The 25,173-nt window shown below is 42.4% G+C and overlaps 1 protein-coding gene across 2 annotated transcripts; it reads right to left on the reverse strand.

The window, feature by feature from the left end:
* Positions 1–1,207: 1,207 nt before the first annotated feature.
* Positions 1,208–24,988, reverse strand: ROPN1 (rhophilin associated tail protein 1). 2 transcript variants are annotated; one of them, XM_055259280.2, is made up of 6 exons: positions 24,739–24,988; positions 12,656–12,783; positions 9,129–9,246; positions 7,577–7,738; positions 2,241–2,416; positions 1,208–1,418 (listed from the first exon to the last, which is right to left on the reverse strand). In XM_055259280.2, exons 2-6 carry the CDS (start codon positions 12,769–12,771, stop codon positions 1,352–1,354), a joined length of 639 nt encoding a protein of 212 aa, XP_055115255.1. In that variant the 5' UTR covers positions 12,772–12,783; positions 24,739–24,988; the 3' UTR covers positions 1,208–1,351. The 2 variants fall into 2 exon arrangements, with proteins under 2 accessions (XP_055115255.1, XP_063486275.1); XM_063630205.1 differs by lacking the exon at positions 24,739–24,988 and having other exon boundaries at positions 12,585–12,733.
* Between the last annotated feature and the right edge of the window lie 185 nt (positions 24,989–25,173).

Below are 25,173 nucleotides of genomic sequence, written 5' to 3' on the forward strand. Positions count from 1 at the left end.
TTACCTTTAGACACTAATAGACAAATTTCTCCTCAATTGATGGAGAGAGATATATGCATGTAACATAACATGATTTTTGAGCAAAAGCAACTTTTTTTTTTTTTTTGAGACGGAGTCTCGCTCTGTCGCCCAGGCTGGAGTGCAGTGGCGCGATCTCGGCTCAATGCAAGCTCTGCCTCCCAGGTTCACGCCATTCTCCTTCCTCAGCCTTCCGTGTCGCTGGGACTACAGGTGCCTACCACCACGCCCGGCTAATTTTTTGTAATTTTAGTAGAGACAGCGTTTCACCATGTTAGCCAGGTTGGTCTCGATTTCCTGAACTCGTGATCCGCCCACCTTGGCCTCCCAAAGTGCTGGGATTACAGGCGTGAGCCACCACGCCCGGCCCAAAAGCAACTTTTAAGAGGGGATAGTGTTACAAATAGAAGGGACTGACCCAGCGACCTAGGCACACCTGACATTAAGAACCATAATCACAGCCTGTTAATCTCATCTGTTTCTTTCGAGGAAGGAAAATCTTTAAGACCTTGTCAGAAGGTCTTAGGCTCCTGTAGGGGATTTTCTCTAGTGGGTTCCATGACATCTGTATATGGTTTCAGAAAAATCCATTGACATTGACACTTTCTGGGATACTGTTAGTTCTTCTCAAGGCCATTTGCATGAAAATGATTTATGTTCATGTCTTATCTTAGTGTTAGACTGTGAGCTCCTTGAAGGCAGAATTCTGATATTATTTATTTGTATGTGCTCAGAAGCCAGCATAGTTCCTGGAATGCTGCCAGGTTTAGCAAAAACCAAAACAAAACATATTTTTTGTTTGTCTGAAATTCAAATGTAACTGGGTGTCCTGTATTTTTTTCTTGCAACCCTATTCCTGGCACATAGCTAACCTCAGTAAATATTGATGAGTAAGAGGATGAATGAATGACTAGCACAGTACCAACAAATGGAGAAATAAACTGGCAAAAACTTCAATTGACCATATAAAAGACACTCATCTAAATTATGCCTGACAATCACAGAACAACAACACTGTGTCTGGTTAACATACTACTTTTTAAAATCTGACAGTCTGGCTTTGATTGGAGATGCATTTTCTATCCATGCTTTCTCAGCCACTTTTACTCAGTGTCCACGTGGGAAGAATACTAATCTCCTGGTAATGAAAGTGGTTTGTTCCAACAATTTCACATCTTAATTCTGCACATTTCTGATCTCATATGTTTGTTTAATTGTTTATTAGTGTGTGCCAGTTGTACAAGAAAATTGATTTTGGGTGGTATATGGGTTTCAGTCATTCTGAAGTACAATCATCTCTGTATCTTCCTTTAAAATTGCCAAAATTGTGCTGTTACTCCAGCCGAACCATGGGGTTTTGGGTAAAGTCATTCACTGTGATTATACCATCAGGGCCAATTCTGTTTGGAAAAAGGTATATCTGCAGTTAATTCATTGACAGTTAATCTTAAGAAGACAATATGCAAACAACTCTCATTTCACATTAATTCTGCTGTTGCTCCTTTTTCTCTTTTTTTGTTTTGTTTTGTTTTCTGAGACAGGGTCTGGCTCTGTCGTCCAGGCTGGAGTAACTGGTGCAATCTTGGCTGACTGCAACCTCTGCCTCCTGGGCTCAAGCTACTCTCCCAATTAACTGATACAGACACATACCACCACGCCCAGCTAATTTTTGTATTTTTAGTAAAGACAGGGGTTCACCATATTGCCCAGGCTGGTCTTGAACTCCTGAGCTAAAGCCATCCACCCACCCTAGGGTTACAGGTGTGAGCCACCATGCCCAGCCCTCTTTTTCTTTTAACCCTTGACTGCCTGCTTCTCCTCCTCCTCCTCCTTCTCCTCCACTTCTGTTCCACTGATCATAGCTAAGTGTGAGTCAGAGTTACTAGGGGGGCTTATAAATACACAGATTCCTGGGCTCCACCCCTAGAGTTTGTGATTCCATAGGTCCAGGGTGTAGCCTGAGATTCTGCATTTCTAACATGTTCTCAGATGCTGCTGCCACTACTGCTAGTCTCAGTAGCACTCAAAGAATTGTTGTCCTATATCATTCTTTACCTTCCTCTTCTCCTTCCCTTTCCCCTTTTCTTTCAGATCCATATTTCATGTTTCTCACAATACTTTTCTGTTTCCAGAGCAGTATAATACAATAATCTCACTATCTTGGCCAGCTAGATTTGTTTTCCTGGTATTCTTTCACCTCCACTTGACAAAAGTTAACTTACACTTCCTGTTCCATGTAGTTTAGCATCCTGCTGACGTGTGATGCAGAGATCTCCCCATCCACTTCGGCAATATACGTGTAGAGAAACTGGAAGGTGCTGAACGGGATCCGGGGCGACCCACCATTATGGTCACATGATAAGACCTCACACACTATCTTGAGGGTTCTGGTAATAGTCTATAAAAGTTAGATAAAATGAGGAGAAAGTTACTCTTCCAGGCAATATTCCTGAGATCCATTTAGATACAAGAAAGAAAACAAAAATATTGCTCTTATAAAATGAAGTGGGAAAAATTTAAGATTCTAGAAAGCTTGAAATTTTTACATTCAAATGGCACTAATTCATTCTAAAAAATATTAAGTATTGGGTATCTTTATTTTTTTTCTTTCTTTGTTGGAAGACTACTCAAGGAATTAAATTTATACATTCCTAAGTACTTTAAGATATTTGTTACTTTAGCCCGAATAACCTCACTAAAGGAGGGAAGTTGATTTGCATTCTATATAATTAGAATTATTTCTTCTTATTACCCTCCAATCTTATCTCTAAAGGGCTGAGATAGATGGTCTAGCCTATATAATCCAGCAAGATACTTGTGGCAATGACACAGTAGAGAAGAAGATAAGAGAAGGGTAATTTCCCCAGGAAAATGGAGTCCCAGGAAGATACTGGAAAAATGGTGTTTAACATCAAGATAAACGTTCCTCTAAAGCATCTGGGTCCATCTAAATAGAATCAGCTAGTGCTTTATTTCATATTACGTATTACTAACCCTTTTATTGCTGAGGAAATATTGGTTGACAATGAGTGCCAGGAATTTTAATAGAAGGGTTACTACAGAAGCAAACCCTCCTTACAATGAAACTTGAACATTAAAGGAGCACGCTCAGAACTCATCTCATGTCTTTAAATAAACCCACCCTTTGAATAAATGTTACAAGCAAAAGAGTTGTGAAATGAAGGTCAGCAACAGATCTTGGTGGTTTACTCAAACTGATGATGTATGGATCATCCTGACCCACTCTTCCAGGGATCAGTGAAAGATCAGTCCTGAGTCCTTAGGGTGAGTGAAAAAGCAGCTGCTGTATCTTCCCACATGATTAGTAGAGGAGACTTGTCCCGCCTTAGCAGTTGATGTTTGCTGTTCTCCTCTCATCCTCTCCCAGAACAGAATGATTGCCTAGATGGGGCTTCTCTAACTGTGGTGTGTGTTACCCAGGAGCGTAAGTCTATGTCAGGAGGTACTGAGGATGTGAATAAACTCTTCCTTGAGTGATAGTTTTACTTGATGGCAAGTAATTTAAACATAATTAAAATTAATTTTAATTGAGTTAATATTTCAAATTTGTTTCTTTACATTTAATAAGCATTGTTATTTTATAAAACAGAATCTTCAATAAACCACATGATGTCAAAAAAAAATTGAGTTTGAGGCAGGCCACCTTCCTTTCCTCTCCTCTGCCCCTGGGGGTCCTCTCATGGAAATCGTTGTGAAACGCTGCATCTTCTACTCACTTTCACTTAATTCAGAGCGGATGGGAGGGCAGGCATGGGGCTAACTAGTATATATGAGGCTGTCTGGGAGGATGGTAAGTCATGCATGTGAGTGGGAGAATGCTTTAGGGTAGATTTGCAAGCAAACTCTGAACTTTATAATTTCCACCCACAGCTCACCCTGTTTCTGTAAAAAACAAACAAACGAACAAAAAAAACCCTCTGCACCCGTAATGCTTTGTTCTGTTGCCCTCTCCCATGGGGTGCTGGTATGGGCTGAATTGTTCCCCCTAAAGTTCATGCCGAAGCCTTAACCCCAGAACTGGAGAATGTGATTGTATTTGAACATATGTCCTTTAAAAAGATAAGTTAAAATGAAGTCAGTAGGGTGTCTTTATAAGAAGAGGAGTTAGGACATAGAGAGAGCCACCAGACATGTAGGCACAGAGGGACACAGTTTGAGAAGCTGGCCATTTTTAAGCCAAGGAGAAATGCCTCAGAAGAAAGCAATCCTGCTGACAGCTTGTTCTCAGAACTTCTGTCCTCCAGGACTGAGAGACAACAGATTTCTGTTGTTCAAGCCACCAAGTCATGGCAACAAATTAACATAGGGGCTTTCAACCCTAAACATCATCTTTTATTGATTATTCAAACTACAAACCTTCAAATTCTACTGCCTCATAAGATTTTTAAGTATTTTTAAAGATTTAATGAATGGATGAGTGTATAAATAACTCTTTGGACTGGAGCTATTTGGTAAACTGACCTAAACCTAAAGTAAACAGGTCTTCATTCTCTTGCACAATATTTTTTTTGGGATCCACTTCACAGACGTAATCTTTAAGCATCTTGCAAGCTTCATTTTCAAAGTTAGAGGTGAAAGCCTTGAAATGTAAATCGTTTGCTAACAAAATATGCCGCTCCTTCCAGTGAACATGATTATTTTCTACATACGTGATCTCTTCCTTTTTTAATAATCAGTTCAGTGGAACAGGAGGTGGCATAGACCAGTCCAGAGGAAGGAGTGCTGAAGGGAGGAGGAATACAGGTCTGCATGCCATCGCTTTCTGAATAATGTGTATTAGATGCAGAGAGCTCAAGATGGAGTAAATGTACCTATTACCTACCAGAGTAAAAATTTCTGTTACTAGACTCTTCTACAAGGAACAAACTGGCTTTTCTGAATGGCATAGAAATCCTGTCTTGCTGTTGAATTGGCAAAGGAAAGAGAAATTCTGGGCTTGCCTCTAAGGATATATGAATTAACTAGGATGCAAGGTCTTCACCAGATGGTGACCCCTGACTTAGTCTCGGCTATAATAAAATACCTTAGACTGGGTAATTTATAAACAACAGAAATTTATTGCTCACAGTTTTGGAGTCTGGGAAGTCCAAGACCAAGGGGCCAGCAGATTTGCTCTCTGGTGAGGGCCGGTTCCTCATGAATGATGCCTTCTATGTGTCCTCACTTGGTGGAGGGGGCAACTTTTATAAGGGCACTAATCCCATTCATGAGGGCTCCACCCTCATGACCTAATCAACTCCCAGAGGCCCTACTTTTAAGGCCATGATCTTGGAAGTTGAGATTTCAATATATGAATTTTGGGAGGACACAAACATTCACACCATACCACTGACCAACCCCACATTTAAGATCCCAGAAACAGTCCAGCTCCAGCATGATAGAAATGAATATAAGGGTATTGATTACTGGATTCATAGGACACCCTTTATTTACAGACTTAACCTCCAGGCTGACTTTATCTCTAGGGGTTCTTTGACATGGGGATGATGAGGAGCAAAGTCAGATATGTCAAGGCCTCTTAGAATTGGAGGAGCTCACTGTTATTCAGAGGTAGGCCTGAGGGTGTCTCAGAGGAAGCAGAGAAGTCTCAGAGGAAGCAGAGAAGTGGGGATAGAATCACAGGATGTCAGAGGTAGATGAACCTCATGGAACATTGAATCCCACCTCCTTATTTTAGAAGGGAAGTAGAAAGATCCAATTCACCTCATGGTTTCCCCTCTCCAGTTTGGGAGGCAGGTACATCAGAGGAAACCTAGCATCTACACAGTGGGCTAAGTAAAGGGAGGGTTGGAATCTGACTTTCCAAAGTCGCTCTTTGTTACTGTGAGGTATGGGGATAAGGGAAGGACTCAGGCACACCACACGCTGGTGACCACCAGAACCAGGGAGCAGATACGACAGCCTGGCAGAGAATCAAGGAGGCCCTTGACACCATTGAGAACGAAATGAGCCAGTGGGGGAGGCATCGTCAGCCTTTCACCAGTCTGGAAGAGACGAGACCAAAAACTTAAGCTGCAAGCAGCTAGCGACCAGACAGACAGGCATTGCCATGGAGACCAGAGATGCCAGAGAAGACTGAGGGATGTGAGAAACCCTTCACTTGACTGCTCTGTGGTCCTAGAGTCCCCTCTTTCCATCTACATTCAACTGCCATCTTGGAGAAGAGAGCGTGGTGAGGAAAAACCTGAGATACTGGGAAATTTACCTTTAGGCTGTTTCAGTTACTGCATCAGACTAAAATTTCAGGATTGGATTGAATTTATTTATTTTCTTATTTGACCCTTTGTGGGTGGGGTAGACCAAGAAGATCCGAATTAACTACAGATAAAATTTTAAAGGTATATTTTCCCCCCAAAACGTCTCCAAATGTGGTGTGAAAAAAAATCTGTAACCCTATGAGAATTTAATAAAATATGTTCATTTTTTATCTTCCCGTTTGTGATCTTCCCCAGTCCTGACTGACAATTCATAGGCCTCTGCTGCTTACTTTCCTTTCCTCCTCAGAGGATAGTGATTTATTCAGTAATAAATGCTATAAAGGACAATGAAGAAGAAAAGCCACAAATGTCCTCTTGTTTACTTCTCTCTAAAGAAATAATTATGATGAAGGCTGTAGGGGAACCTATAGGAAAAGTTGGACTACAATATTTCCACTAAATTTTCTCAGAAACAAAACTGTCAAATATGTATTCCAAGCATATTTGAGAAGAACAAGATTATGTTTAGATATACTGAATGATTCAGACTACCTTTTCATACCATTTGGTTTTGGCAGAGGCAATTATTTTCTCAATAATTTTCAAACTTGCATGTATCTCAGGGATTCTTTTAAAAAACCATGTTTTTGATTCATTTTAAGTTATTTTAACAATGTTTAGCAATGTACGTTCACATATAAGATACCCAAGCTATAAATATCTATACATATAAACTGATTTCAGCATCTTTGGCTTCAAAACAGTAAAATTGCTTTTCCAATATCAAACAAGTCAAATTTGGAAAAGGCATAAATCTGTATGAACATCCTGCATCCATGGAGATGTCATGACTAAATTCAGAAATAGCCTCATCTCTCTTTTCTTTTGCTTTCTTATGTCTGAGTTCTGCATCCAATTCTGTTTGTTACATAGTAGTTTTCTATAAGATTGTACCCCCTTTAAAAAGTGTCTATTGATACATATTCTAGGTGTCTGGAAGTCTTTTTCTACAGTCGGCTCTTGTTGTCTCTGGGAATGTGAATGGAGGGAGCGGAGTCAAAATAAATCTGAGGGCAATATTCATAAATGATCCAAGAGCTACACTGTAGTCAACTCTCCCCAGAGCCTGAACATAGTGTTTCCCTCTCTCCTCCTCCCAACCCCTGCTACTGCCTGACAAGCACAGAAATGACCTTCCTTTAGAGAGGAGAAGGACAAGATGAGAAGAGGCATGTTTATCATCAGCCCTGGAGAGTTGACCGCGTGTATAGATGCACTGCCCTTCCAGGCCCAGAGGGAGATTTCCCCTTCAGGAACAAAAAACAGTCAAACTAACTTACAACTCCCAGAGCACTGCAAGCAAGGGCTAAAAACTTCAGCCACTCGATCTCCTCCGTGAAGCGACCCACATTCATCACACTATTAAACAGATCTGTTGGGAGATTCACCACTTTCCACATCTGGGCCAGCTCCTCTGCACGGATGATCAGTCTGCCAGCAACCTGCAGGGCAGGGGACAGACATAACAAAGAGGATGTGGGAGAAGTTGAGACAAGGCCCTGAGAAACACCCCACCCCCAGGCCAGGTCCACATCTCCCAGCACATGGCAAGGGGCGGGAGGGGGTGTTAAAAAGGTAAAGATGGCTCTGTGTGGCAGTTATCTTTGCAAATCCTAGTGAAGAGCATGCTGAAATATAATTTATTAATTGTTAAACTTTAGGTGTCAGAATTATGCAAAAGATTTATATTTATACATTTATATTACATTTATAATTTATATTTATATTTATAATTATATTACATTTATATTTATACATTTATATTACATTTTAATTTCTGGTGATGCTTTTATCTGCTATTGTATTCCTGAATTGTTTTATTCTTTATATGACAGATAGAACAGCCTGAAAACAAAACCAAGGGGTAGAGGGCTTATCTGAGGCCACTAATTAATGGTAAAATTAGAACAAGATGTAGGCCTCTTTCTTCCAGATTGCACTGAGTTCTTAGCTCTAGACCTCAAGTGCATCCCTCATGCTTTCCCAGGAATGATATGGGGTATGTGGCTGACCCGTAGGGATTTGGTCTGGATGCCTAATGTTGCTTGATCCCAGGTACTTTAGAGCTCTGTCATGTTCACTGCACAAGGTACTTGGTGGATAAAAGGAGGGAAGGTGACTGATCGTTGGCCACCAATGCAACAAGAGCACAGATGCCAGATGAAGTGCTCCAACACCTTTCCTGACTCTCTGATTCTAGTGAAATGCTAAGCCTCTGGGACGAAGGTGGTTAGCCAAGCCAGTCCTAAATCACCCCAAACCGCTCTGTCCTGGACCATAAAGCAGGGTATGGTGGTGCTCAACCATATTTCCTGGGAATTGGCCAAACCACAAACTTTCTCAAGCCGGACCCTCCTCATGCATTCATTCACCAGGCAACTCCCAGGATGATGTGGCTGTGAAGAGGCTCACAGCCTCTCCCTAAAACTAAAAGCTATGTCTGGACCTGGGATAACTGGGGAGCTAAAATATGCCCTTCCCCAAACTGTGATTGGCATCATATTATGGTCTTGATCAGTAAGGAGACACTGTCGAGTGACTGAGGACCTGCACTTTTCTGGAGAGACGAGATTAGCATTGCATTGAGCCCCTGTACATTCTGCCAGCTTCAAGGAAATCTGGGATGACCCCACCAATGACTCAGCCTACAGCCTATTTCAAAATTATTCCCATTTGCCAAGGAAAGATTTACTTTCAGGCCATGGTTTAGTGTATTTTAGGGTGGTGCCAAGTAGTCAGCTGACTGGCAGGAGAACAGAGGGCTTTCGTCTGTACCCACCCAGCCTCAACACTGTCCCTACATTCTCCTCAATGCTGCAGCAGGGCCCTTACCTGAGAATGTAGGACTTTTAACAGCTCAGGTGTTAGCTCTGCCCAGTTACACAAAGCAGCTTGCTCAGACTGCTCTCTCACCGGAGGCGTCTTTCCACAGGACAGGGCCTCAAAATAACTACAAGAAAAAAAGTCAGAGAGTAGGAGGAGCATCCTATACACCAGTGGCCTCTGGCGGTTCTAGCAATCCTTCCCCCTTCTTCTGAGGGAAGGAGTAGAGAAAGGAACCTTTGTTAAGTGGCTTCTATGTGTCATTGTGTTTAGTTCACTTACATATGGGAAAAGCCTGAATGTGTTACCCTCCACTTAGGGCATAGAGAATGCTTAGAGAATACAAAGCTTTGTTCTTCTCTAAGGATGAGGAAGAACCAAGAAAAGTTTGGGTATGCAATTCCCTGGAGCATATTGGGTTCGGGTTTCTTTTTCAGTCATCTCTGAGTGTTTTATACACACAGATATATGTTACATATGTATATATAATCTTGGGAAGAGAAGTTGGAAGAGAACTAAAAAGTAATGTACGTAAGAAAGGGGAAGGCAGCACAGGAATGGTGGCTAGGCCTGTAATCTGGCGACTCCAGAGCCTGAGGCTGGAGGACCACTTGAGCCCAGGAGTTTGAGGCTGCAGCGAACTATAATTGTGCCACTATACTCCAGACGGGGTGACAGAGTAAGACCCCCATCTCTGAAGAAACAAAAAAGGAGGGAAGGGGAAGAGATGGAAGTGTCCTGGGGTGAATCAGGAAGAGTTTCTGGTGGGAGGTAGTGAGGCCTGGGGCTTCAAGAGGGAAGGGAGAGAGGGTTGGCAGGGCAGGCTGCGAGGCTCAGGAGAGAAGACAAGCCAAAGAAGGTTTGAGACAATCTTAAGCTATGAGGTGCCTGTGAAATAAAACTGTTTCTCCATCTTCCCTTAAAATTTTCAGTGAAATCTGCCTGCTCCTCAATGTTTTGTGGAGTGGACTTTGTTTTGGGGCATTGTGGAACAAGTACTGAGTTCTGTTTCAGGATTGGCATAAGATGAAAAGAGGCTGCCTGCAGCAGGGAACGGACATGAGCTGCTGACATGTGGGTCACCAGTGCTGTATGGCAGGGTCTGTCTCCATCAAAAGCCTGGTTATTGATGATCCATGAACCAGAAATTTCTGTCCCTCCCTGCTTTTTTCCCTCCACTACTTCCTCCAGATCCAGGTAGTATGAAAATAATATAGAGGGAATTTTGTAAAAGTCCATTTTAGGGTCAAGCCATACAATGATGGGCTAACCATTGCCTGTCTCTGAGCCACATAGCAAGGCAGAGCGAAAGCTACATGGACTAAAGCAGTAATTGCCAGTCACCCCTTGGAGGTCATCAGCAGGAAGGGCAGAAGAAATACATTAAGGCCACCTTTAACAATGTGCATGAGAAATCTCTGCACACAGATCAGTGTTGGGGTGGGTGGGGCATGGGTGCAATATGACAATAGGAGCAGGGTGTGGCCTCAGGCTTTATAACCAGACTTGGGTGGTATAAATGGGAGGGACAGAGACACACAGTACCTCATTCCACAGAAGTGCTGCCCAGGTAGAGTAACACTCAGTACCAACATCCCTGGACTTCTTGTGGAATTGGTTAGACAACCTGGAAGCAAAGCTGTAATCATGGATTTCATTCTTTGGGTTATTGAGCTTCATTTGCAAGTGATCAGGTCCATGGTTATACACATATATTGCAAATTTGTGTTGTAACACATGCCTACCAGAGGACAAATAAGTATATGTCCTGCTGATGCCTGGTAAGAGGTTTCTTCGTTGACAACACATATGTAGGGAGATTCTTACTTGCAATGGATTAAAAACGTATTTTGTCTTGGAAATACTTCGCAGAGTTTTATTCTCTAAAATGCTACAGGTTTTAAGTAAGTCATATACAACCATCTGAGAGGTGCTTTTCATGTCTGGATAGAATGGAGGGGTCTCTTAGGTCATGTCCTCCTTTTTCATTGTGGTTAAACTACAAACTAGGTTTTCATGGATGTCTAAAAAAATTATAGCACGTGATACAATATGAGAGCAAGCAGGCTAAAATAGTGGAATGCCTCTTCCATAAATGTCAGGGACAATACTAAGCAATGTCATTTTGCTTACTATAAAACAGCAGCACAAGAACAATCAAATGGGTTTGAAACTAATGTATAAGATAAAGTCTATCTGACTATGCCAAAATATATTAGTCTTCTGAAGCTAAAGTTCAATCTTAAGAGGCAATATATAAAATTTAGAATGGAAAACTAAACAGGGCTCATTACTAGGCAAAGCAACCCCCATTTATGTTTCTTTTTATGAGCACCACTGGCTTATTTTCCTTCCAATTGTAAAAGCTGCATCCTAATCCAGTCCAGGAGCACAGCACTGGCCCAGAGACTCCGAAAGTCCCCTCTTAGATGACATTTTGTGTCGTCTCAAAGGTGTCCACACTCTCCCCACCATCTGGGCAGGACACCCACTCACAACCTCAGGCTGAGGACATCTTCCCTTCCCCAACTCACTGGCTTTCTCTCAACGGCCTCTCTCACTGTCACTTTCCCACTGAAACCCTCCTAAGCAGGGAATCATCAAGCAGTAAAAATAGCCTGAAAATGGTCCGTGAGGTCTAGTTATCTTCCAACTCCTGTCTCAAGTCCTGGTTCCCCAGTCTCAGGCAGGCAAGTTTGTCTAAGGAGCAATTTCATAATTGAGAGGTTTTCTGTGCAAAGCTACTTCAATCCAGGCCCACAGCGATTGTTGTGTAAGCTCCATCTACTGAGCAGCCTCTGGAGGTCTCTCCTGAAAGAAAGCACCCGTGTTTGAGGCACACTGTTTTCAGCCATGCCTGAGGACCCCATCACTCTGCTTGGCCTTTCCCCAGAATGCAATGTGCACTGTGCGGACATCTTTATGTTGGCAGAACAAATCAGTTCAGAGAAACACTAAAGAAAATAACAACAATTTCCTCCAAGACAAGATACAAAGCGTCTTTGGTTGGGTCCAAGTATGAGTTTTAACAGCAGGGGAGGAAGTGTCTCCTTAAAGGAGTGAACTAGCCGGACTGGTCCCACCCCATCCATCCGGGGCTGTCGCTCCCTCTCCCGGCTGCACTGCTGCCATCTAGTGGTGAGACAGGAGAACGAAGAAAGGCAGATTAAGCTTCGGAGATTCCCAGCCCTTCTTTCCACCGGAAGTGGGAAAAGGAGTGCAGGGAGGAGGTGGGTGTGCGTACGCTGGTGCGACGCGGTCATCTAACTCTTGCTGCTTGCCCCAGGACACGGCCTATTGACCTGGCGTCCTACTGCTCAATCTGGCTCGCTTAGGGGAGGCATCCCATCCTTGCCCAGCTAGATGTAGTATTTATGTGTGAATTTTAAAGCATCAAAGCAATGCAAGAGCTAAAACAAAGACGATGCCGGTTAGTCCCGACCCCCTGGCTGCAGCCATGACAACCTCCGCGGTTTTCCAGGACCCTCTCTCTCCGGCCGTCCTCCAAGGGGTGAAGGCGAGAAAGGAGCACGTACTCGGCTGCCCACTGGATGAGGTCCTGCGGCTGCACCCTAATGGCGGCTTTGGCAAACTCCTTCAGCATCTTCGGCAGCTCCGGCGGGATGCATGTTGGCTTATCTGTCTGAGCCATTGATTGGTTGGCCTATTCTCAGGAGAAAAAAATACATAAGATGGAAACTTCGATTAATAAGATGAGAGCAATCCTGGACAGGAGGTCACCCAGCCTCTGTTTGACACTCAATTTTGGGGACTCTGCAAGACAAATGCATTCTATTGTTACACAACGCCAAGGTTAGAAAGCCGTCTGCTAACCCCTACTTTTTGTTGTAAATAGTTATGTGCTTTACATAAAAATTACACAGCCCTTGTTCATTTAAAAAGTGGAGGTCAGCAAAAAATTCCCTAATGATATCGCCCCAAAATAATGATATCACCCCCAAAAATCCAGAATTTTTCAGTATATATATGTTTGTAAAATAAAAAAATAAGATTATACAAAACAGCTTATTTACTCAAAAGTATATCATGAACATCTTTCCATGTCGTCCAGCACTTATTAGTTGGGTAAGAATTGTAGCAAAATTTACTCTGAACCCTCTATGAATTGACATTAGGCCATTTCCACATAAAAATAGTCATTAAACAGCCATTTGATGAGCGTCTCTCTTTATAGCTGCATGTTCTTTTCCACTCTAATTGTCAGGTGGAAAATTCGTACATTTTCTTTCAAAAAGTTCCAGGACAAATTGAAACAAAATACGAAAATCCATAAAGTGTATACAATTCCCTCCACAAATAAAAAATAGATCAAAAGATTTTTTTCTGCTTTTAGTAGAGAAAGGGACAGACTAGATATGCTAAAAAGCTGTCCCTCTTCAAAACACCTAGAGGCCAGACAAATCTCAGTACAAAGCTTTCACATTGCCTTGCTGAGCTTGCAATGAAGTGAGAGAAATCTTCCAGTGGCCAATGAGGTGAGTAAAGTGGAACCCGCAGTGCTGGGCAAATGAAGAAACTAGAGCTCACCTGGGCAAATGTAGATGGCAGGAACTTGAAGCTTTGAGATAAATGGCCAGGCAGGGTGGGTGGAGACCAAGGATTGGGCTCACAAAAGGCAAACGTCTGGACTAAAGGACTCCCCTTCTGACCTAAACTTGAGACCCACCCAGGGACTGCACCCTCAGGTGTGGCTGAAAATATCTGCCTACAGGCAGGGATAAGCAACAAAGAAACCTGTCTCCATTGCTGCTTCTAGTCAGGAGAGAAACAATCCCCCAGGAGTTTGTAGCCACAGACTAGTTCTAAGTTTTCAATTTATACCAACACCAGCATGGCTGGGAAATCCCAAGACAAGAAACTAAAGTGGTCTTAGGTTGGTGGAACTTCATGACCTTTTACTTTATTTATGTTTTTTTATTTGGAGGAAAAAGAGGATAAAATAATGATTAATTTTAGACTTTGCAAAGTATTAGAAAAGTCATAACAGTAATATAACCACTAAATCTGTAGAGAGGAAAAAAGGAATTTTTTAAAAACACAAACAAGGAAACAAACAAAACCCTTCATCAGTCAAAAAGAAGGCAAGAAAGGAGAAGTGAAAACGTAGGAAAAGTAGACAAATAACATGGTAGAAAATAATGCATACATATCAGTAATCACAATAAAAATAAATGGGCTTAAATGTGCCAGTTAAAATACAGGTATAGGTACACCTGAAAAAACAAAGACACAGAAAGACTCAAGGTAAAAAGGGTATAAATAAGCAAAGAATAGCCAATAAAAGTTAAGGTAGACATACTAATGCCAGACAAAAGATACTTTAAGGCAAAATGCACTATTAGGAATAAAGAGTGATAAAAGCTTCAATTGTTTTTGATAAAATGATAAAAAGCTTCAGTTGTTAAAACAATAACAACAATTCTCAATGAGTATGCCACAGACATCACCGTGGAGGAGTCTCACCATGCTAGGTGGAAAAGCAATATATTGTTTCTGGTGACATATATATGTTATAATATTATAATAAAGAGTAAGGAATGATAAATACAAATTCAGAATGGTGGTTACCTCTGGTGGAGGAGGGAGAGGAGGGAGAGGGATGTCATTAGGGAGATACAACAAGGGTCTCAGTACTATTAGTAATGCTGTATGTTTTAACCTGGATGGTTGCTGCCTAGATGCTTGTTTCATTATTTTTATACTTTTACTTACATCATGTATTTAATTTTGTCGGTATGAAATATTTCATCATTTAAAAAGTTACTCTTATAAGTTGTTTCTGATGACTTTTCAACCCATTTTATCTATCAAAGAGCAGTGCCTTATTTGCTCATGTTTTCTGCACATATATATATTCTTTTACTGTGTTAAAAATACACACAATTTACCATTTTAAATGTACAGTTCAGTGGCATTAAGTACATTCACATTGTTGCGCCACAATCACCACCAACCATCTCCAGAACTTTTTCATCTTCACCAGCTGAAACTGTGTACCCATTAAGTACTAACTCCCTATTCTCCTTCCCCACAGCTCCTGGCAACCACCATTCTTCTATCTCCATGAATTTGACTATCATATAAAATCATATGGCATATAATATTTGTCCCTTCGTGTGTGGTTTATTTCACTTAGCACAATGTCTTCAGGTTCATTCATGTGGTAGCATGTGTCAGAATTTCCTTTTTCTTCGGATCCATAGTCAGATGTGTTATCCATTGCACCACTGGCCCCAAGCTGAGAATTTCTTTGTTCTTAAGGCTGAATACTATTTTGTTAGATGTACCACAGTTTTATCCATTCATAGGTCAATGGAAAGTTGGATCATTTCCACATTTTAGCTATTGTGAATAATGCTGCTATGAACATAGGTATACAAATATGTGTTCAAGTCCTTGCTTTAAATTGTGTTGGGTATATATACCCAGAAGTGGAATGGATGGATCATATGGTAATTGTATTTTAATTTTTTGAGGAACTGCCACACTGTTTTCCACAGCGGCTGCACCATTTTCTGTGTCCATGTATTTTGACAGGATCTTTTAGTTGTGCAATTGTTTAATTTCTCTCCTGGAGTCTCAGATAATCTCATGTAAATGAAAAGATGCCCCAATCCTAATTAAGGAAGCTTCCATGACGACAGTAACAATGTTAACCCTTGGTCAGTATAGAGCAAACTTAAGTAAAGCCTTTACTTCATCCCATTGCCGTTTCTAACAACTGGTCTGCAAGCTCTTTTCATTTTGGGGCAAGGAATCTCTTGTAAGTTTTCCATACCCATTGTCTTTCTCAGGGGTTGGTCCTTCTTTAACCTCTTGCAGTTTTTTTTTTCTCTTCTCATCATTCTATTTTTCCCTTAAAAGTTATCAATTATATCTATTAATTTATTGTAAGTGCTAGGTGCACTCATAACAGGACCAGTACTGTGCTAAGTACTGGACCATACATTTTTCTCAAGTAATCCTCAAAATATCCCTATGAGGTAGAATATATTAGCATTATTTCACAGATGATGAAACTAAAAAAGATAACAGAACTTTTGCAATGACATATAATAAGTGACAGAGGCAGGATATGAATACACATAGTCTGACATGGGAGGTGGCCTGCTAGACATGACAATTCTTTCCTTCTTGAGCCTTTCTCCTCCTTTGATAGCATATGCCATTCTTGTGTGTCTATTTTCCTCAGCATTGCTCCTTTGCCTCCTTCCATAATTCCTCTTCCTCCTTCCTTGCTCTAAGCAAGAGTTAGCAATCTTCCCCCAACTCAGGTCTTCAGCATTCTTTCTGTTGCTCTTCTTGGAGAGCTTGCAGCCTCTTCACGGCTTTATCTATGACAAAACTGTGTGGATTACACTTGTTTTCCCATCCTTGACCTCTCGCCTTGTGCTTCTATTTCGTACTTCCCATTGCCTCCAGGACACTTCACTAGAATCCATTGTCCATCTCCCAACTAAATCCCTCTTCCAGGTTCTTCTCTGAACATGATACCCTAATCTCTCAGTCCTTTGGCCTCAAAGCCTGAGAGTCATCCATTTTCTTCAGTCTGCTGAATCTCACTAAATCCCACTATTTCCTTTGAAATGTGTCTTCAATTAATCCCTTTCTATTTCTACTCCTGTGGCTCTGGCTCAGCCCCTTATCACCTATTGTGCAGCCTCCTGACTAGTCTCCCTGTCTCAGGTCATTCTCTGGCCTGTCCTGTCCAGTGTGTCCAGATCTATCTTCCAAGTTGCTTTTTATAGTCGGGGAGCACTGCTCACAAAATGACAATCATATCCTGACTTTCAAGGTTTTCTATGATTTATACCTATAATTCTAAACTAAAAATTTTCTGCTACTTTTTACCAACACAAATTTCCTATACAGTCTGCTCTGGCCACTTTCCAAAAAAAAAAAAAATTATATATCCAAAGCTTAACACTGTCTTGCCCACTGTTAACAGTCATCTATCCTTCTTTTCTCTCTTCCCCTCAGTATTTTGCTAATTCTAGCCGGCTTACTTGAAGTACCCTTCTTCTTTCATCTGCTTAAACCCTATACTTCCCCAGGGTTTTTCATACTGCACCATAGGCGTTCCTAGAAAACTTGGATATCATCAAATATTGTTTGTAGTATGCATTTTGCCACTTAATCCTCTTCTGCCTTTCATAGTTCTCTAAAGCTGAGCTCTCCACTAGAGGCCATGGCAGAATGGGCTACAGGTGTGCCATGAAAGATTGATGGTTGTAAACTTTCTATAGTAATACAAAATTTACAACCATTTACAAACTTACAACAGTTGAAATTATATTTGGACACTGTTTGACACAGTCGGTAAACTTCCAGATTTCAGTACCTATTGTTTCTGTGCCGAAGGTTTTATGTATAACACCTGCTGCCAGAGACGCCTTTATAGGGCTTTTCCTTTCAACCATCTTGTTAAAACAATCCCTGTACGTCGGATTATTACTTTAATTGCGATGCATTTATTATCAGTGACAATGATAATCTTTATGCATATGTGTTGCAAATACTTAGCTCTACTTTTGATTTAATTTTCTCTTATTTTTCACATTATTTTCTCCTAACAATGAAGTTATATGATTTGTTTTCATCATCATCATCACCATCACCATCATCATCATCATTTGTCCCTAAGAAAACAGTAGATTTTGTTCACTTTTTTTCCCATTGTGACTTGATTTGTTTGTGACTTATTTTTGGCTTTTGATATTAAACAAATATCCAAAATCTGATACTTAGTGGACTTTTATAATGACTTATTGTTTGTTTACAAAAATAATAAACATTTGCCTCAAAAAAAGAAAATAATTTAATTGATTTAATAAAGGAGACTCTAGGCCTTCGGTAAAGTCTTATAAAAATATTTTTTGGCTGGGTGCAGTGGCTCACGCCAGTAAACCCAACACTTTGGGAGGCTGAGGCGGGCGGATCACTTGAGCTCAGTTCAAGACCAGCCTTGGCAACGTGGTGAAACCCTGTCTCTACTAAAAATACAAAAATTAGCCAGGCATAGTGGCACATGCCTATAGTCCCAGCTACTCAGGAGGCTGAGTTGGGAGGATGAGGTTGCAATGAGCCAAGATCACACCACTGTACCCTAGCCTGGGTGACAGAGCAAGACCTTGTCTCAAAAAAAAAAAAAAAGAAAAAAATTCAAAATATGTAAATTATACTTGAAATAAATAATACTTATAGTTTGTGAAAATCTAGAATTGTAATTATTAAATTAAATAATGTTTCCAAAATTCCCCCTTTACTTACCAAATGCTTAAGTTTTCAAAAATTTTATGTGATTTATTTAAAAATATTCTTAAGGACAGCCATATTTTCTTTGAAAACTGATTTTTTGTAGTCAAAAAGGCCTATAGTCTCCTTAAGTACTTTATATATATTATTTATTTTCCATCATAAAAGGTAATTTAAAATTAAATATTAATAGTTTTTATTAATATTATTACAAAAATGGTTTCCAAAGTCCTCAGGGACATACAAAAGTTCCCGAAATCACCACACAGTGGCAGAGGCAAGGCAGCTGTTGTGGGGAGCAGGGGTCCCTGATGGAGACTGTGTGTGCTGTTGCACTGGAGGTGGTGTTGAATGGGGGCAGGGTGCTGGCCGGTGCAAGTTCAGGTGACTTCTCTGTGCCCTGCAAGCAGGAGTGGTTGCTTAGGGTGGAGGGGGATCTGCTGTTCTCTGCACAGTGTTAGCACAAGGACAGGTGTTGGCAGGGGTGGTGCTTGCTGGTTCTGTACCCACCAAGGCTCTGTCTGCAGTGGCAGTCAGTGGGGTCGGCAGGGGTGGACTACACTCTTGTGTGCTGGCGGGGCAAGTAAAACAAAACCTGCCTGTGCAGACATGGAACAGCAAAGTGATGTGGGTAGTTGCTGTGGGCTCAGGGAAGCTGTGGTATGGGGAGGGAAAGTACTGGCTGCAGCATGCAGCCATAGGGGCCACCTTGCTGGAGCTCTCCACTGATCAGGCATGGTCCGCCAGTGCAGAAGCTATGGTGTGGACCCCCAAGGCACCTGAGACTGCCCTGTAAGCAGGCATGGCCAGGCTTGGGCCTGGAAGAGGCCAGCAGACCAAGGGGTGCTCAGATCAGACCAGCTCCATCTGATGAACAAGACTGCCCTGCAGAGATAAGGTTCAACAGTTCCCCTACAGCTAAAGTCTCTTATTGGAGCAAGTTGAGCCTAGTGGAATGGCCATCCCTGGCCATGCTGTACTACAAACACTCCCACATCAAACTCTCTGGGCTCCACATCAGCTGGCTTGCTGCCCTACTTCTCTAAGCAGCTCTCCCTGCCACCTCAAGTTTCTGTGGTGACTGAGGGGTCCCCTCCTTCCAGGGTTCCAGTGGACCCTGGTGAGAGCAGGTTGCTCATTGCCAGTTCAACTCACTCGTTCCCCCAGAGCTGTTGTGGTTCAAAAATGAGCTTCAGTGTATGGTAGCCCGTATGAGGTTCCCAGCTTTCTCCCCCTTCAGCCAAGCTTCTGTGCCTTCCCTCAGTCCACTGTCTGTGCCTTCCCTCTGAAGACATGTTAAAAGCACTCCAGTCATCTCAGTTCCTCTGTGGGAGCTGTTCCACTTGTCTGCGTCTAGTTGGTCATCTTGCCCTCCAGTAAAATTTCTTAACCACTCATGTTTTTACATAACTCTGAAAAATGTTTAATGGATCTTCATTTCTTTTCTTATAAAAATTATGCCCTGTCTGACTTTCAAGATCTCCACAATTTGTCTTATTCGTATTAACTTTGCTTCTTCAACTGTGTTTCACAGAAGCCTGGATCTTTTTCTATCCTGAGACAAACCCACAGCCAAGTCAACACAGCATTTGGATGCCAACAGCAATATTGCTAAGAGCAGTCCTACTTGACCTTGTCCTTTTTTTGAGTAGTAGTTTTTGGCTTTATCAGCAAATTTCCCAAACTTGCTTATATATCATGCTAGTATTACCTCTTGAAAGCATGAGTTCTACATGTTTATTATTTAACAAATGAATAAGTACCTCTTTTGGTTTATCTAAGCCATGCTCATATTTCAAAGATTTTCCCCATGTTCATTCACATCATCATCCACAATTCTAGGGACACATGGCTCATTTACAGACTGGCATGTAAACTATGTCCTGTAAAGTTGTGCAACATGGTTCCCTGATTTGGGGACCTGGTGTACACACTTGGGTCACCTTAGCCCTGTCTTATATAAGAGTATGAAAGTCTTTATTAAGAGTAAGTGTCATAATACTCCACACCATTTTCATCTTTTCCTTGTCCTTCCTACTTTTTTTTTTTTTTTTTTTTTTTTAGATGGAGTCTCGCTCTGTCGCCCAGGCTGGAATGCAGTGGCATGAGCTTGGCTCACTGCAACTTCCACCCCTTGAGTTCAAGCAATTCTCCTGCCTCAACCTCCTGAATAGCTGGGACTACAGGTGCGTGCTGCCATACCTGGCTAATTTTTGTATTTTTAGTAGAGACAGGTTTTCACCATGTTGGTCAGGCTGGTCGTCCTTCCTACTTCTGATTTCATTATAGCATTCCTGTGAGTCAGAGATTTAAAACATACAAGCAAGGGCTCTGAGGAGTGAATGCACTATAGTTTCCAATATAAGATTAGGGCTATGTTTCTCTTCAGTTTCCATTACCATTCCTGATGATATTCAACATTGCACTGGCCTTTTCCAAAGCAAAACAGGGCTGCTATCCTTCGTAGCTAGTTGTGGCATAACATCTAGAGGGCAGATGAAGCTGTAGTGAAGAAGCACTCTTGACTGTGAGGCAGGAGTCCAGGGTTTTGGCCCTGGGACTATTTATGACTAATTATGTGATCCTTAGGAAATCATTAATCTAACAAAATTTAGGTGTTTTATTGGAATTGTGCTGAATACTGGGATACATGAATAAATAAGTCACACACTCTGCTTCATGGAGCTCACAGTCTAGTGGAAGAGAGTGACAGGAAAATCAGTGACTCAAATAAGGTATAATAAGTGTCAAGAAGCCTGCACTAGATATAGAAGAACAGAAGAAAAACAGAAGAAAAACTCTTGGATGAGGCATCTAACATCTGCAGGTATTAGAAGGAGGTCAGAAAATACTTTTCAAAGAGTGGTGACATCTGAACTGAGACTTGGAAAAACCTGGTTTGTTCACTGCTGTATTGCAAGCCCTCAGAAGAGAGCTGGGTACGGGGCAGGTATTCAGTAAGCATATGTGTACTTATGAGAGTAAGGAGAGAATTTCATGTAGCTAGAAGGACTTAGGCAAAGATGTGGGATTGTCAGAAACGTGATGAGTTCAGGGAACTGTAATTATGGAGCTCTAAAGTGGACAAAGCAGAAGTGGTTGGGCCTAAGGCTGGAAATATAGCTCAAGGCTTGGGCTTTTGAGCTTTTTGTTGAAGGCAATGGGGAGCCACTAGAAAATTTCCATCTCAAAAAAAAAAAAAAAAAAAGAAAATTTAAGCACAAGAGTCACACCATCAGTGTTAGCTTGAGGTCCAGTTATCAATGTTTGCCTCTCAGCTCCAAATTCACCTTGTATTGCCTCCTCCACAAAAATTGAACTAGGTCCTTTAACATTTTTTCCCTTGCCAGCTGTCATAAGGATAAGCTTTGTTAGGACAGGGCACTGGAAGGACTGGAGGAGGAAGAGGTTTCTCTTAGGAATTTAGATATGCTCTTCTTGCTAGGCTCCAGGAACTTGTAGTTTCTTCTATGCTGGGATCCTGTAGCACACAGCTTTTCCAGCATCTGGTTCATGCAGTGTGTGATCTTTTGAGTGCCCAACTGCTGGAGTACACGGTGGCCATCAGTGCTCCATGGCTAGCAGTGTCCCCTGGCACCTCTCTTGGGAAGCTCTATAGCAGAGTGCTGTCAGTGAGTTACCTTTTAGTGAATGGCTTCTCTGGTGTTTCAGAGAGTAAATTTTGCCTGCCTGGCACTTCAGCAATTTCTCTGCTCTCCAGTCAGCTGTGGCCAACCCCTCTGCACCAAGCTCTGGGAAAGGTTTCTTCCTTGGGTGATCTATCTCAGGGGTAGTGATTGCCCCTTATGTCTGTGATTCCTGTATATTTTAGATCTCTCCTGACATATTAGCCAATCCTTCATTACTCCAATCCCATCATTAACAATTCTTTATATTGAACTTCTCTTGTTAAAATTATTATATGCTCAAAAAATTACTATATGATTTATTTCTCTTTGTTGGACTCTGAAACACGTTGACTGACAGCTGTGTGGATGAGCTGAAGAGAGGATGGTGAAGCTTCAGGCAGTGAGCCAGATTAGGAGAATATGGCAGCACTTTTGACAACTCTCAGGAGCTTCACTGCCTTGAAAAGCAGTTGCAATAGGGAGGGGTATAAGAGACAGGTATTTAGGAGATAGGATCTACAGGATTTGGTAACTATTGAAGGAGGAGGAGGAGGAAGAAAAGAGGAGGTGGAGGAGGAGGAAGAACAGAAGGTGGAGAAGGAGGAAGAGGTGAAGGACAGAAAAGTCTAGAGTGACTATCAGTTTTCAAGCTTGGATGACTGGGTGCACGGTGGTGGTACCCTTGTAGAAATAGAAAACACTATAAAGGAGGGTCAGGTCAAATTAACCTCCCATGTTCCCATTTATTTTCAGGAGTTCCATGCACTTTTGAATCACAAAGAGTTGAAATCATAGACTCTCTGAGTTTAAGAGGCACCAAAGCCCAGCTTTTCTGCCTTTGGGCAATAAGGGTCATTTGTTCACATCAAAGAAGTGGGAGAAAGGTCCATTCTGTCGTAACATTCCTCAATTTTAACATTTCGTAAAGTTCTTTTCCATTTTTATTTTTTATTTATTTATTTATTTATTTATTTATTTGAGATGGAGTCTTGCTCTGTCGCCCAGGCCGGACTGCAGTGGCGCTATCTTGGCTCACTGCAAGCTCCGCCTCCCAGGTTCACGCCATTCGCCTGCCTCAGCCTCCCGAGTAGCTGGGACTACAGGCGCCCGCTACCGCGCCCGGCTAATTTTTTTTGTATTTTTAGTAGAGACGGGGTTTCACCGTGTTAGCCAGGATGGTCTCGATCTCCTGACCTCGTGATCCGCCCGCCTCGGCCTCCCAAAGTGCTGGGATTACAGGCGTGAGCCACCGCACCGGGCCCCATTTTTAAATCTCTTGATATTGTAGGCCTTCTTCAATTATACATTCCAGAGCTTATCCATAACCCCAACTCTTTCAATTCAATGCATTTCCTCTTAAGTGAAACCTACATGCCTCTCAATGTGAAATGGCAGCTCAACATATACCTGCCAAGTGCTGAAGAATGTAGGTCTTAAAATAGACTATAGTCTTGTTTCAGGGATCTCTCACTTGGTTTTATTGGTATGGGCTAAACAGGGTTTCCTTTTCATAAATGAAAGTCTCCAGTTACATGAATGAAAGGCTCCAGGGCAGAAACTCAGAGGGTTTCTATGAGTAGCACTTGGAACCAAGTACAGGCAACTGCACATCCCTATTTGGGTTTGGAATTGGAGATGGTGGGTTTGGGATGTGGTTACTCTTGTTTGGAATGCATTCTCCTCCTCTTAACAGGTTAATTCTTCCTTTGGAGGTCTGCTCAGACTTCCCTGATTACCCTGTCAGTTCCATTGCACATACCCTTTGAGAGCATCACTTACTTATCATCGGTGTGATTCTTTGAGTAACATGTGCCTCCCGCAGCAAACTTCACGGCAGGACTGGTCAGTTTTTACTCACCACACCATCCCAATGCCTAGCCCAGTGCCTGGAACTTAGTGTTCAATAGATACTAGTAAAAATGAACGCGTGATAGCAGTCTATGAAGTGCTAGCTATAAAATGAACGCGTGATAGCAGTCTATGAAGTGCTAGCTATAAAATGAACGCGTGATAGCAGTCTATGAAGTGCTAGCTATAAAATGAACGCGTGATAGGAGTCTATGAAGTGCTAGGTATAAAATGAATGCGTGATAGCAGTCTATGAAGTGCTAGGTATAAAATGAACGTGTGATAGCAGTCTATGAAGTGCTAGGTATAAAATAATGCGTGATAGGAGTCTATGAAGTGCTAGGTATAAAATAATGCGTGATAGGAGTCTATGAAGTGCTAGGTATAAAATAATGCGTGATAGGAGTCTATGAAGTGCTAGGTATAAAATAATGCGTGATAGGAGTCTATGAAGTGCTAGGTATAAAATAATGCATGATAGGAGTCTATGAAGTACTAGGTATGCCCATTGGTCCACATGACAATTCCCCCAGAGGTATTTTTATATCCCTGTTGCTGATGAAAAAGCAGAGGTGTGGCTGCTCCGTGGAGGGCTCTGATTCCAGACTCTTGAGTCTCCCAACCACTGTCCTCTGGGTAAGAAACCGTATAATAGTATTCTGGGTACAAAATACGCACACAAATTGGCCAGAAGGCCATAATCCCCACAGTCACATTCTCTTGATCTCCTTGCCTTCCCCTTGCCCTGTGAACAAGGAGAGGCTCAGAATCCAGGGGGCGTCCCGCAGGGCTCCTCCCTCAGACCAGCGCAGCCCTCGGGGCGCTCAGAGCCCTGCCCTCCCTCCACTTCCCCTCGGGGTGGCTACCTCAGGCTCGCTCCCAAACCGGCTGTCTGGCTTCAGGCGACACCTGGCGCCTGGCCTCAGGCGAGAGGTGTGGGGAGAGATCCAGTGCCTCCGACCCTTCTTCTCAAGAAGGAGAGCAGTAGAACCTCGGCGGGGAGGGCAGCAGCGGCCAGGGGTGACAGCAGCGGCGAGGCACGAACGCCGTTAATGTTAGGACCGTTAGCGCTGCGCCTTCGCCTGGCAAACCCTGCGCGGGCTCCGCTGCCAGGTCACCCGGGGTAGCGCCGGGCGCGACGTCACAGAGCCGCCCCGCCTCTCCTGCAGCGGCGGGTTCCCAGGTTCCGCTAGGGGGCTGCTGGGGGAAGCTGAAAGCTGTTTTGGGCTTTGCTGGTGGTGGAAGGACCAGATGGCCTGAAGGGTTCAGGACTGGGCTGGGGGCGTTAGGAAACCCGGGCT

This window comes from Symphalangus syndactylus, chromosome 21, assembly GCF_028878055.3.
Source record: "Symphalangus syndactylus isolate Jambi chromosome 21, NHGRI_mSymSyn1-v2.1_pri, whole genome shotgun sequence".
Lineage (NCBI taxonomy): Eukaryota > Metazoa > Chordata > Mammalia > Primates > Hylobatidae > Symphalangus > Symphalangus syndactylus.